The sequence below is a fragment of the Phacochoerus africanus genome, chromosome 15, assembly GCF_016906955.1.
Source record: "Phacochoerus africanus isolate WHEZ1 chromosome 15, ROS_Pafr_v1, whole genome shotgun sequence".
NCBI lineage: Eukaryota > Metazoa > Chordata > Mammalia > Artiodactyla > Suidae > Phacochoerus > Phacochoerus africanus.
The window spans coordinates 92946528-92959461 of NC_062558.1; the positions used below are offsets into that span (position 1 = coordinate 92946528).

At 36.1% G+C, this 12934-nt stretch overlaps 1 protein-coding gene across 3 annotated transcripts in view; it reads right to left on the reverse strand.

Annotated features, from left to right (window-relative positions):
• Positions 1-10961: 10961 nt before the first annotated feature.
• UBE2D1 (ubiquitin conjugating enzyme E2 D1) overlaps positions 10962-12934 on the reverse strand; it is a 32406-nt gene continuing 30433 nt past the window's right edge. For all 3 annotated transcript variants that reach the window (XM_047761248.1, XM_047761249.1, XM_047761250.1), the window contains one exon: positions 10962-11835. In XM_047761248.1, the coding sequence (XP_047617204.1) occupies positions 11790-11835 (46 nt within the window). In that variant the 3' untranslated portion in view covers positions 10962-11789. The remainder of the gene's footprint in view (positions 11836-12934) is intronic.

Sequence of the window (12934 nt, forward strand, 5' to 3'; positions counted from 1 at the left end):
TGTTAATAGCTCCTGGATACCCAATTTAATTAATGAATTATTTCTCTTAGAAAAAAGTCTTCATGCAGTCTTCATTTTTTCTTTTTTTCTTTTTTGGTTGCTTCATGAAGCAGCATCATGAGGTATCTCAATTCCCAGACCAGGGATTGAACCTGAGCTGCTGTGGTGAAAGTGCCAAGTCCTAACCACTAGTCTACCAGGGAACTCCTTTTTGTTTCATTTTTTTCACCCTTAATTATTAAGGGCATAACAGTTATTTTTAGCCATTGCTGTAGACAGTGTTATTTAAAATAAATATAGCTTTTCTATTTTATTTTATTTTATTTTTTGCTTTTTAGGGCCACACCTATGGCATATGGAGGTTCCCAGGCTGGGGGTTGAATTGGAGCTACGGCTGCTGGCCTACGCCACAGCCACAGCTACGTGAGATCTGACTGCATCTTTGACCTACACCACAGCTCACAGCAATGCTGGATCCTTAACCCACTGAGCTTGCCTGTGGGATACCTAGCCAGGGATTGAACCATGCATTCTCATGGATCCTAGTCGGGTTCGTTAACTGATGAGCTAGGAAGGGAACTCCTAGTTTTTCTATTTTAAAGCTGATTCTGAGTCAGCAGGAGGAAGGACGAGCAAAAAAGGATATCTATAATTTTATGCAAATTTCTAAAACCCAAATTCATATTGCTGGATATTCCTGAAATCCTACCTAAAGAGTAGAAGAAATTCATAGGGAGTTCCCGTCGTGGCTCAGTGGATAACAAATCTGACTAGGAACCATGAGGTTGCTGGTTCGATCCCTGGCCTCGCTCAGTGGGTTAAAGATCCAGTGTAGCCATGAGCTGTGGTGTAGGTGGCAGACACGGCTCAGATCCTGCATTGCTGTGGCTCTGACTTAGGCCAGCAGCTACAGCTCCAACTGGACCCTTAGCCTGGGAACCTCCATATGCCTCCGGTGTGGCCCTAGAAAAAGACAAAAAGACAAAAAAAAGTAGAAGAAATTCAGAATGATTATACTGACTGCTAGTAATAAACAAGATAACCTACATTGTCTGCCCTTACATTATTGTGAAACATATGATCCATATGAATAATAATTATAATTTATTGCTCAACTATAATAATAATTTCATTCCCAACCGTGTTAATGTATTTTATTTCTGCTCCTTTCATAAGTCCTACCAAGTAGAATTAATTGTATTGTACAGGTATGAAAACTGGTATTTAGAGAGAAATATATAGAAAGGATTATCTTCCTTGTTGCATCTCGTTAAAAATTTCCACTGGAATTCCCCCTGTGGCACAGCAGTTTAAGGATCCAGTGTTGTCTCTGTGGTGGTATGGGTTCGATCCCCAGCCTGGTGCAGTGCATTAAGGATCTGGCATTGCTGCAGCTGTGATATAGGTCACAGCTGTGGCTTAGATTTGTTCCCTGACTCAGAAGCTTCCATATGCTGCCAGTGTGGCCAAAAAAAATTTTTTTTCACCTATGAATTCACAGTTTGCGGCTTTGAAATTATATTCGACTCTATGTAAGTGATATACAGGCAAGTTAGTGATGAAGTTGCAGTTTTTTTTTTCAATACTCCCTTACATTCTATTGTTTCTTTTCTATCCTTATAAAGACTATTTCTTGACTTCTTTAATTAGTATATTGTTAAAATAATATAAGTTCCTTTATTCAGTTATTCATTCGGTCATTCAAAAACAGGCTTGCATTTTTAAAAACTACACACATACAAAATGCATATGTATAAATGCGTAAGACGTGTGCAAAATAATATGCACAAAATTTGGTTTAATGATTATACCTGAGTATTGCAGGAGTGAGTATAAGTACTCAGTTTTTACTTTATGGGATCTGTGTTTTTCTACATTTTTTCCCGAAATACAACAGTAATATTTATCATTATATATATATATTTATATATATATATAATGATATATATATATATATATATATATATTTTGTTTGTTTGTTTGTCTTTTTGTCTTTTAGGGCCACACTAGGGCACATGGAGGTTCCTATGCTAGGGGTCAAATGGGAGCTGCGGCCACCAGCCACAGCCACAGCAACGTGAGATCTGAGCTGTGTCTGTGACCTACACCACAGCTCACTGCAACACCAGATCCTTAACCCACTGATGGAGGCCAGGGATTGAACCCTCATGGATGCTAGTAGGGTTCGCCAACCAATGAGCCACGACAGGAACTCCCATTTTATATATTTTTAAAATTACTCTGCTCCTAATAGAAGCCAGTACCATGCTAGATACTGCAAAATGTTCTAAAAATACAAAGATGACTAAGGCATGATCCATCTGTTTATATCTACTGGAAGAGTAAGAGATGGCTTCATAGAATAGGTGACATTTGAACTTTTTTTTCAAGTGAGGAAGGGTGGAGGTGCTTTCCAGAAAAAGGAAACAATATGTGCAAGTCACAGATATGCATAAGGGCATGATGTCCTTCAAAAGACAAAATAGGGGAGTTCCCATTGTGACTAAGCATATTATAAACCCAACTGGTATCCATGAGATTAATTCAGGATAATCACGCACACATTAAAAAAATAAAGGAATGTCTAACAAACTATTAGAGGGGAAAAAAATGGGGTATTCTAAAATTTGATTAATCTAAAAGATAGCAAGAAAGGAGGAAAAAATAAAACATGATTTTAAAAAAATTAGGAACATGGTAGCAATTCCATTAAATGCAAAGGACTAAATATTCCAATTAAAATACTAAAGCTATCATATTTGATAAAAACCAAATCAAAACGAAACTATAATGGGTATAGGAGACACACATTTTTAAGAAGACAAAGAAAGGTCCAAAGTTACAGAACAGAAAGAGATATACATTGCAAATAGTACCCAAAAAGAAAGCTATATTAATATTAAAGAAGACTTTAAGGCAACAGCATTATTAAGATAAACATCTCTTAATGATAAAGTGATCATTCTGCCAATAAAACATCACGATTTCTTGTGACTGTATTGTGTGTATATGTGTGCATATATCCAATAATATGACTTCAAAATCTTTAAAGCAAAAATAAAGTAATAGACAATTTCGCAATTACAAAGGGAAAACTTAAACACATCACCCATAGTGGCTGTGAGAACAATATTGTGATCACAGTTAACAAACTTGATCTAATTGGCACCTATATAAACTCTGCACCCAATAACAGATTCATATTAATTTCAAAAGCTAACAGATGATTTATGAAAATTTACCAATTCTAGGTATTAAAGCAAGCTTCAACACATTTCAAAGGATTGAAATAACTCAGATTATGTTTTCTGGTCATGGAGAAATTAAGCTAGAAATCAATAGCAATAATTTTAAAAACACAATTGCCTGGGGATTAGATAATACATTTCTACATATAAATCATGGAAAAATCAAAATAAGAATTAGAAAATATTTTGAATTGAATGATAATGAAGATACAATATTTCAAAACGTGCTTAGGGGGAAATATAGTCTTAAATACACGTATTAGAAAAAAAGAAAGGCTAAAATTATGTTTCAATCTCAAGAAGCTAAAAAAATTAAAAAACAAAACTAAAACAAATAAAGATAGTAAATAGAAATCAATGAAATGGAAAACAAATGTACATGACAAAATTTTTAAAAATCAAATGATTCTTTGAAAGATTAGTCAAACTGGGAATCCTCTAAAAATAATTATTAAGAAAAAAGACAAACAATATAGGAGGTATGACTAGAAAGAAGCTATTGTGAACAACTCTATGCCAGCTGAATTGACAATTTAGATGAAATGCACAAATTCCCTGAAAAACCCAACTTAACCAAACTAGGAGTAACAAATAGAACATGTATCTAGCCCTATATATTTTAAAGACATAGAAATTCTTATTAAAATCTTCACACAAAGAAAACTCCAGAAACAGGTAGCTTCAGAATATTCTTCAAAATATTTAAGGAAGAAATAGCACAAATCATACACAAATTATTGCACAAATTAAAGAGGAAATATTGCCCAACTTTTTATAAGCCCACATAATTTGAGATAATCAAATTTGACAAAGATGCTCAAGAAAGGAAATTATGGGCCAATTTATCTCATGAACATAGATGCAAAAATCCTCAACAAAATCTAGCAAATAGAATCCAGTGCTTTTTAAAGAAGATAATAAATCTGAAAGTGGGTTTTGGTCCAGAATTGTAATGATAATTTTACATTTGAACATAGTGAATGTCCTATGTGGTATGAATTAATATAATTCATACTACAGTAGTAGAGAAAAAGGATAAAAGTCACTATAATCTTGATAGATGTAGAAAAAGCATTCAGTGAAATTCAACGTGTAACTCAACAGTGATTAAAACTGCCCAACAAACTTAGAAATAGAAGGGAACTTAGTACTGCTATTACTTAGTAAACACCATACTTAATATTAAATCAAGAAAGAATGCTTGCTATCACTGTTTCTATCCAGCATGATAACTGGAGTTCACATTAATGCAACAAGGAAAGAAAGAGAAATAAGAGGTATATAGATTAGAAGAAATTAAAAAATTATCAAGAAACATATTTGCAAGAAACATAATTGTAAGTGTAGAAAACTTTAAAATTCTACTAACTTTAAAAAAGTGAAATTAGCAAGGCTGCAGGATACAAGTATTATAAATTGTTTTTCTGTACCTAAGAACACAAAAGGAAAATTAGGTGAAAATAACTTTTATGAGAGGTTTACAAAATTAGATACCTAGGAATAACTCCAATGAAAAATGTGCGAGACTTCTATACAGCAAACTGCAAAACAATCGGAAATTAAAGACAATCTAAGTACACTGAGTGATCTATATATTCATAGAAGAAAATAGTGTAGCTAGTTATGGATCTGGTGTTGTCACTCTAGCACCCCAGGTTTGATCCCTGGTCTAGGAACTTCACATGCTGTGGGTGTAGCCAAAACAAAAAAAACCTCTCAATAGGATGTTTTTTTGTGACCCCCAGATTCCTTCTGTAGAGGTGGGAGTCCATGTTCCCTTCCCTCGAATTAAGAGGGGAAGGGAACTGATTCACACAAGTGATGCTATGTGACTTGAAAAGCTAGATTATCAAAGGTCATAGGGCTTTCTCCTTCTTCTTTTTGTAGATCAGTTCTCCAGATGCTCCCTCTTGGAAGTGAGCTACCATGATGTGAGAAGCCCAAGTCATATAGAAAGGTTTTTAATAAGTGCTCTGGCATTCACATTCATCCAGGTGTCAAATATCTCAGAGGAAGCCTCCCAAAGATTTCAGTCCCCAGCCATTCGAGTCATCCCCAGCTAAGGCCCTAAGTATGGTATCAATAGGTAAGTCATCCCTACTGTGCTCCATTTTAATTCCTTACCCAGTAGAATGCATAAGCAAGCATTTTTTTACATCACTTATTTTGGAGTGGTTTGTCATTCAGCACAGAACAAAAGATGCTAACTTTACCAAAATTGCCCTATAGATCCAATAAAGCTCCAGTTAGATTCTTAGCAAAGAGGAGTTCCCGTCATGGCACAGCAGAATCGAATCCAATTAGGAACCATGAGGTTGCAAAGTTTGATCCCTGGCTTCACTCAGTGGGTTAAGGATCTGGCATTGCTGTTAGCTGTGGCGTAGGCCAGCAGCTGTAGCCCCGAATCAACCCCTAGCCTGGGAACCTCCATAGGGCGTGGGTGTGGCCCGGAAAAGAAAAAGAAAAAAAAAAATTAGCCAAAGAAATGGAAAACCTAGTCCTAAAATGCATTTTGAATCACAGGGGATGTGAATAATCAGAAAAATATAGTAAAAGAACAAAGAAAACCCACACTTCCTGATTTCAAAGGATACTACACAGCCTCAGTAATCAATATAGTGTGGTACTAGCATAAGGCATATAGCTCATTAGAAGAGAACTGAGTCCATTAAACAAGCCTCAACAAATGGTGTAGGCCTGATTTTTAGAAGGGCTTGCCTGAGTAGGTTGGCCCTCAGCTGGTATCTGGGAACATGGGCTTTCAAAACTTTCCCTATGTGGTATAAGGTATCTGCTGTGCGACCCTGACCAGACTTTGTGAATAAACAATGAGATTTCAGTGAACACCTACTTGTCTTCTGGGAGCCTAGAATTTGGGTAGGCAAAGGGTGCCTACAGGGTTTAGCCCCACAATAAAACTCCTGAACTTTGCATTTCAAAACGTGCCTGCATTTCACTGTTAGAGGGAGACTGCACTCTGTGTGGCCCCTACAGGGGGAGCTTAAGCCTGCACATGGATTTGTCCAGCCTGTGCCTGATTTGTCTTTTCCCCTTACCAATGCAGCTGTGGATATTTGCTGTCCCACTATAATAAATCTTAGCTGTGAGTGCAACCACATGCTCAGTCTTGTGAATTCTTCTATTGACACACAGAATGTGTGGGTGGTCACAGGTCTGCCAGAACGGGTGTATCAGGAGTGCTAATACAAGTGGTGTCACAACTGTTCCCCATAATATGTATATTAAGAGTTTACAATTAAATATTTCATATGCAACTCATAGTGGTCTTCTGCACTAAAAAGATTTTAACACAATTAAACAAATGATATGAGGAAACTTGTACATATGCCAGCATAATATATGCAACTTCTTCCTTGGGTAAGAAAGGCACATCTCCGAGTTCCCGTTGTGGCTCAATGGTTAGCAAATCTGACTAGGAACCATGAGGTTGCGGGTTCGATCCCTGGCCTTGCTCAGTGGATTAAGGATCCGGTGTTGGCATGAGCTGTGGTGTGGGTTGCAGACGCGGCTCAGATCCCGTGTTGCTGTGGCTCTGGCGTAGGCCAGTGGCTACAACTCCGATTCGACCCCTAGCCTGGGAACATCTATATGCCACGGAGCAGCCCAAGAAATCGTAAAGAGACAAAGAAAAAAAAAAAAAAAAGAAAGGCACATCTCTCCCACTATAGTAGTAGAACCTAAGGGAGTGCTAAAATACATCTCCAAGACATGTATCTTACTGTACAAAAGTGCCTCCAAATATTTAGGTGCATATTCCCTCTATCAGCTCAGTTCATTTACAATTTAAAAGCACATTCTTATATAACAGGCTAATGAGAACAGAAATTTAAGTGTAATATAAATGATAAAACACTATCACCAAGACACTATTGCACTACAAACTGTTTCTACAACCAAAAATGTCAGCTGCTCAAAAATTTTCTTTTTCTTTTTCTTTTTTTTTGTCTTTTTGCTATTTCTTGGGCCGCCCCTGCAGCATGTGGAGGTTCCCAGGCTAGGGGTCGAATGGGAGCCATAGTCACCGGCCAGAGCCACAGCAACGCGGGATCCGAGCCGCGTCTGCAACCTACACCACAGCTCACGGCAATGCCAGATGGTTAACCCACTGAGCAAGGGCAGGGACCGAACCCGAAACCTCATGGTTCCTAGTCGGTTCGTTAACCACTGCGCCACGACAGGAACTCCAAAAATTTTCAGTTATTACTACTATTGAAAAAACTCCCAAAGTGTATCAATAGGAGTTCCCGTTGTGGCTCAGTGGTTAACCAACCCGACTAATACCTATGAGGACTGGGTTTGACCCCTGGCCTTGCTCAGTGGGTTAAGGATCCAGCGTTGTTGTGTCTGTGGTGTAGGCTGGCAGCCACAGCTCCGATTCAACCCCTAGCCAGGGAAAATCCATATGCCACAGGTACAGCCCTAAAAACACAAAAGACGAAAACAACAACAACAAAAACCCAAAGTGTATCAATACACAGTTCGAGTTTGCAGATGTCAGTTAAAAACAAAAAGTAGAACTTGCTATCTACACAGAAGAATTTAATTTTTCTTTCTTTTTTTGGGGGGGGGGGGCATGGTTGCACCACACATAAGTTCCCTGGCCAGGGACTGAACTCATGCTATAGCAGTGACAAAGCTGGATCCTTAAACTCTAGGCCACAATGGAACTCCTATATACAGGAATTTTTACAAGTAAAATTGGATGAATTTCTACCTGCCACCTTATTTGTACATCTGTCAGAACAGTAAAACAGAAGCACTGTAAAAAATGAGAACTTGCACAAATAATCTAAATCAAATTTTAGGGCTATTAAACTGCAATTAAACTGCTTTAAAGAAAAAAATTTTGGAAATCATAGTTTACAGCCGATAGTGATAGAAGTAAACTTAAAATTCAGATGTCATTTTTTAGAATTTTTTTAATTTTAATTTTTTTTTTTTGTCTTTTTGCCACTTCTTGGGCCGCCCCTGCAGCATGTGGAGGTTCCCAGGCTAGGGGTCGAATGGGAGCCATAGCCACCGGCTGACACCAGAGCCACAGCAACGTGGGATCCGAGCCGCGTCTGCAACCTACACCACAGCTCATGGCAACACTGGATCCTTAACCCACTGAGCAAGGCCAGGGATCGAACTCGAAACCTCATGGTTCCTAGTAGGATTCGTTAACCACTGAGCCACGACGGGAACTCCCAGATGTTATTTTTAATAATCACTTAAAAGACTTAAACTGAAAAGATAAGTCTCTGTTGTATCTAACAGCCCAGTCAACAATTTGAATACACCGAAGCTCTACTTATAGGGCCGTGGCTAGAGTATTAATTACATTTTTTCATGGCTAGTCCTAATAAAAATGAGTAACAGGGCCAATGAATTCTGGACTGTAGATCTCAAACTTTAAAACATCATTGAGGGTTCTCCTGTGGTGCAATGGGATAAGGATCCAGGATTGTCACTGCTGTGGTTTGGGTCACTACTGTGGCACAGGTCCAATCCTTGGCCAGGGAACTGCCATGTGCTGCAAATGCGGCCAAAAACCAAACCAAATCAAACCACATCATTGACTGAACTTTGAATCCAGTTCAAATTAAGTACCAATAAACAGATAAGATATGATATAAATGGTTTCACCAAGAATCTCTCTTAATCCAAGAGGAAAATTAATTTCCCCTATCTTTCCACTTTAAAAATACAGAACTGTTGGGGGGTGGGGGGATGCGCTGGGGTTGTGGGATGGAAATCCTATAAAATTGGATTGATGATCATTGTACAACTATAAATGTGATAAATTCATTGAGTAATAAAAAAATTAAAAAATACAACTGTGAGAGAGCAGGATCTTATGAAATATCAATGAGTTAAGTACAAAGATAAAAGTATCACTGTGATAAAATAAGGGAATGAAGGACTGCAATTGGTACTGTTTTTATTAAGTTTAAAAAAAGCTGCTCTTGAACAGATGCTGACTCACAGACACTGAAAAACTTATGGTCTCCAGAGGAGACAGTTTGGGGGGTGGGGGGATGTGCTTCGGTTGTGGGATGGAAATCCTGTAAAATTGGATTGTTATGATCATTATATAACTACAGATGTGATAAATTCATTTGAGTAATAATAATAATAATAAAAAAAGCTGCTCTTTGGAATATTAACTCTTAGGGTTGCCCTTGTGCTGTGTTTGTGCTTCTCCAGGCCTTTTGAGCCTTTGAAATTGCTTAAGTAGTTGACAAAGTAAATTTTAAATTTTCTCTAAGGAAAAAATAAATAAATTTTCCTTAAGAGAGTTCATGGAGAGGTTGGGGTGGGGATATAACTGAAAGTGGAAAATGAATAATTATATATGGTTTACATAGGCATGTGTATAAGGCAGTTGCAGCAATGCCACAATCTTAACGCCCCTGAGGGAAGCCACAGAGACAACATCTGGTCCTTAGCCTGCTAAGCCACAATGGGAACTCCTGAACTCTTAAGATTTTTAATTAATTATGAGAACTTGTGCTCACTCCTCAAAAGTGAGGTTGTACAATTTACATGTAAGCAAAGGCAAACGAGAGCTAAGGCAAGTTTTAAAAACTTTAATAAAGAAAAAAGACACTTCCAAAAATAAATGCCACACAAATAAAAGTTTTTTAAAAAGCGAAAGATATTCAAGAAACAAAACCCTTTATTATCAAAATACACTAAATTATTAAATCCAATGATGTTTAGTGTTCAAATTCTGGGCCAGTGTAGCTTATAATAACATAGCTAGTAAAGTGTATTTCATGATATGGTTGTTTCAAGACATCACTGAATATAGTTACTTTTTAAACCTATTTTCTTAAACATCCATTTCACAATTCATTTAATTATTTTACATTCATTTATAAAAACACATTTTCTAACAACAGGCTACTTTGTGCTTTAATAATAATGAACCATGGTAAAATACTTAAGTGATTTAAATTCTTTGCTAATGACTACATCCATCACAGATTTTGTACACTTATACAGCTACTGCAATAATCAGAAGAGCTACAACTCTTCTTAAAAATGACACTCAGGTTTGGTAAGCATGCTAATAATTAGAGATGTATTTTTCTCCAAGTTAAAACATTAGAACTTTCTAGCTTTCTTTAAAATCTGCAAAGATAACCTGCTTCTTTAAACCATTTTAACTGACAATTTATAGCAGAGGGAAAGTGTCATTTTAGAATTTTCGTTATAACTTCTATGGTAAAAAATGGATGTCCTCTTTCAAACTGTGATGGCACTAAAACTCTATTTTAGAAATTCTAGATTTTAAAATGTTAAGAAATACAGTATCAGTTACATCTAGAGGGGCATTTTAATGATTTAACCTAATTATTCTTTAGGTCTACAAAGACTTTTCTTCAATGGGTGACACTGCCTTATTTGTATCTCAGTACTTTAGAAAATAATCCATTTTAGATGTAATCCAAGGCAAACCCCAACTTATTCTAAATTCTCTTCTATAGCAAGGAACCAATGTATATCACCCTTTAGATTGACAATTTAATAAACAGATATAAATCTGAAGCAATAAAATTTATATAATTAATGGTGATTAATGCCAAATACAGCAAACCTCATTCTCACAATTTGGAGTTAATTTTCATGCAAAATTTTATATAGAGTATTGATCCTTACTATGGATAAAGTAATTTTCTAATCTTTTTAAGTAATCAAGACAAATAGTAGAAAAAGAATTTTATTTATATGGAAAAAGCTACATTAAGATCTGTAAAAGGTGTCAATATAATATTGCCTATACAGAAAAAAACTCAGATGTGAATAGTAACAAACAAAAGTTACACCTCTTCCTACTTAGCAGTGCAATTAATTCACATTGTAATAAAGTTGTCAAGTATAACAAAATCAAAACAAGTGTTTCTCCATAATCAGTATACTGAGAATTACAGTGTAAAGATCATTTCAGGTTTAAGAAATCTGTAGCCAATCTACAGAATACCCTAAGACAAGGGAGACAGACAGTTAATTAATTTCATTATCAGTTGGGGTTTTTCAATACTGTTCACAGGAAAAAAGTAATGAGTTTACATACATGTAAATAGAATATATTTAGTCTATACAGTAAAAAAATACAAATTATAAAGTGAGCTAACAAAGAATGAAATCTGAATACAGATTTATAAAATTGACATCTTAGACAACACATACAGTATTTTTCATGTAAAAACATCTAGTTTCAGCAAAAAATAATTTGGTTGCTTTTCAGGTGCATTGTAGATCTTATAAGCTGAAGATGCAGATGTCCAAGTATCTTAAAAACCATAATAAATGTCTTTCTCAATGCATACAAAATGATAAATGCTCTCATCACAGTCTTAAGGATATTTTTGGAAGTTTCTTTTGTCTTGCTTCAGAAATACATTTAAAATGGGTAAAAATCAAAAGATTTCATGGTACAATGAAACAGTAAACAGTGCTCGATTTACTGCCAAAGTTGAAAAAAAACCTAGATTTTACAGTACTCTGGTATATATGAAAATTTTTTTGATTTTACATTGCATATTTCTGAGTCCATTCTCTTGCATGTCTGTTGTATCTGTAGGCATACAAAAGGATATAGTAAAAAAACATACAAATTAAATCTTTTAGAAGATCTATGTAAAACTGTAGAGTCTACCTTTTCAATCTTAATTGCAATAGTGATCATACATATACCACTATTGGGTCAATGTGATTTAGGCTCATGCATAAATAAAACAGAAAGCATGTTTTTTTTTTTTTTTGTAAACTAATGGATCTCTTTACAATCTATATGAAAACATACCTAAATTATAAACAAGAAAATAAAGAAACCAATTACTAACAGAAATCTACAAAAGTCAACCAACCCTGAGTAGTCACCACCTTTAAAATGCAAATGAATCAATGGTGCCAGCAAGATGAAGCAGCTTGAAAATAGGTAAGTTTAGGGAATAACTTCTCTTCCAGGGAGGAGATAAGGAATACAATATTCAATATTTTCCAATTACCAACTTTTTTTAAATGGCTGCACCCAAGACATTTGGAAGTTCCCCACTGTGCCTGGCAAGGGATCAAACCCATACTCCTAATGAAGGCAGGAGTGCAGATATCTATCTACACTGTTTTCATTGCCTTTGGATGTATATTCATGAGTGGGACTGCTGGATCATATGCTAGTTCTATTTTTAATTTTTTTTTAAGGAACTTCCATACTGTTTTCCAGAGTGGCTGCACCAACTTATATTCCCATCAACAATGAACAAGAGAACAAGAGTTCCCTTTTCTCTATATCCTTGTCAATATTTGCTATCTCTTGTTTTTTGATGATGGCCATTCTAACACTTGTGATGTATTATCTCATTATGATTTTGATTTGCATTTACCTGATGATTAGTGATGTTGAGCATCTTTTCATACACCTGATGGCCATTTGTATTTCTTCTTCTTCTTCTTTTTTTTTTTTTTAATTTTATGGCTGCACCGGAGGGATATGGAAGTTCCCAGGCCAAGGACTGGATCCAAGCCACAGCTTGGACTTATGCCACAGCTGTGACAACACCCAATCCTTTAATCCATTGCACCAGGCTGAGGATCAAACTTGCATCTCTGCAGGGACCCGAGTCACTGCAGTCAGATTCTTAACCCACTGTGCCATAGCAGGAACTCCTCAACTT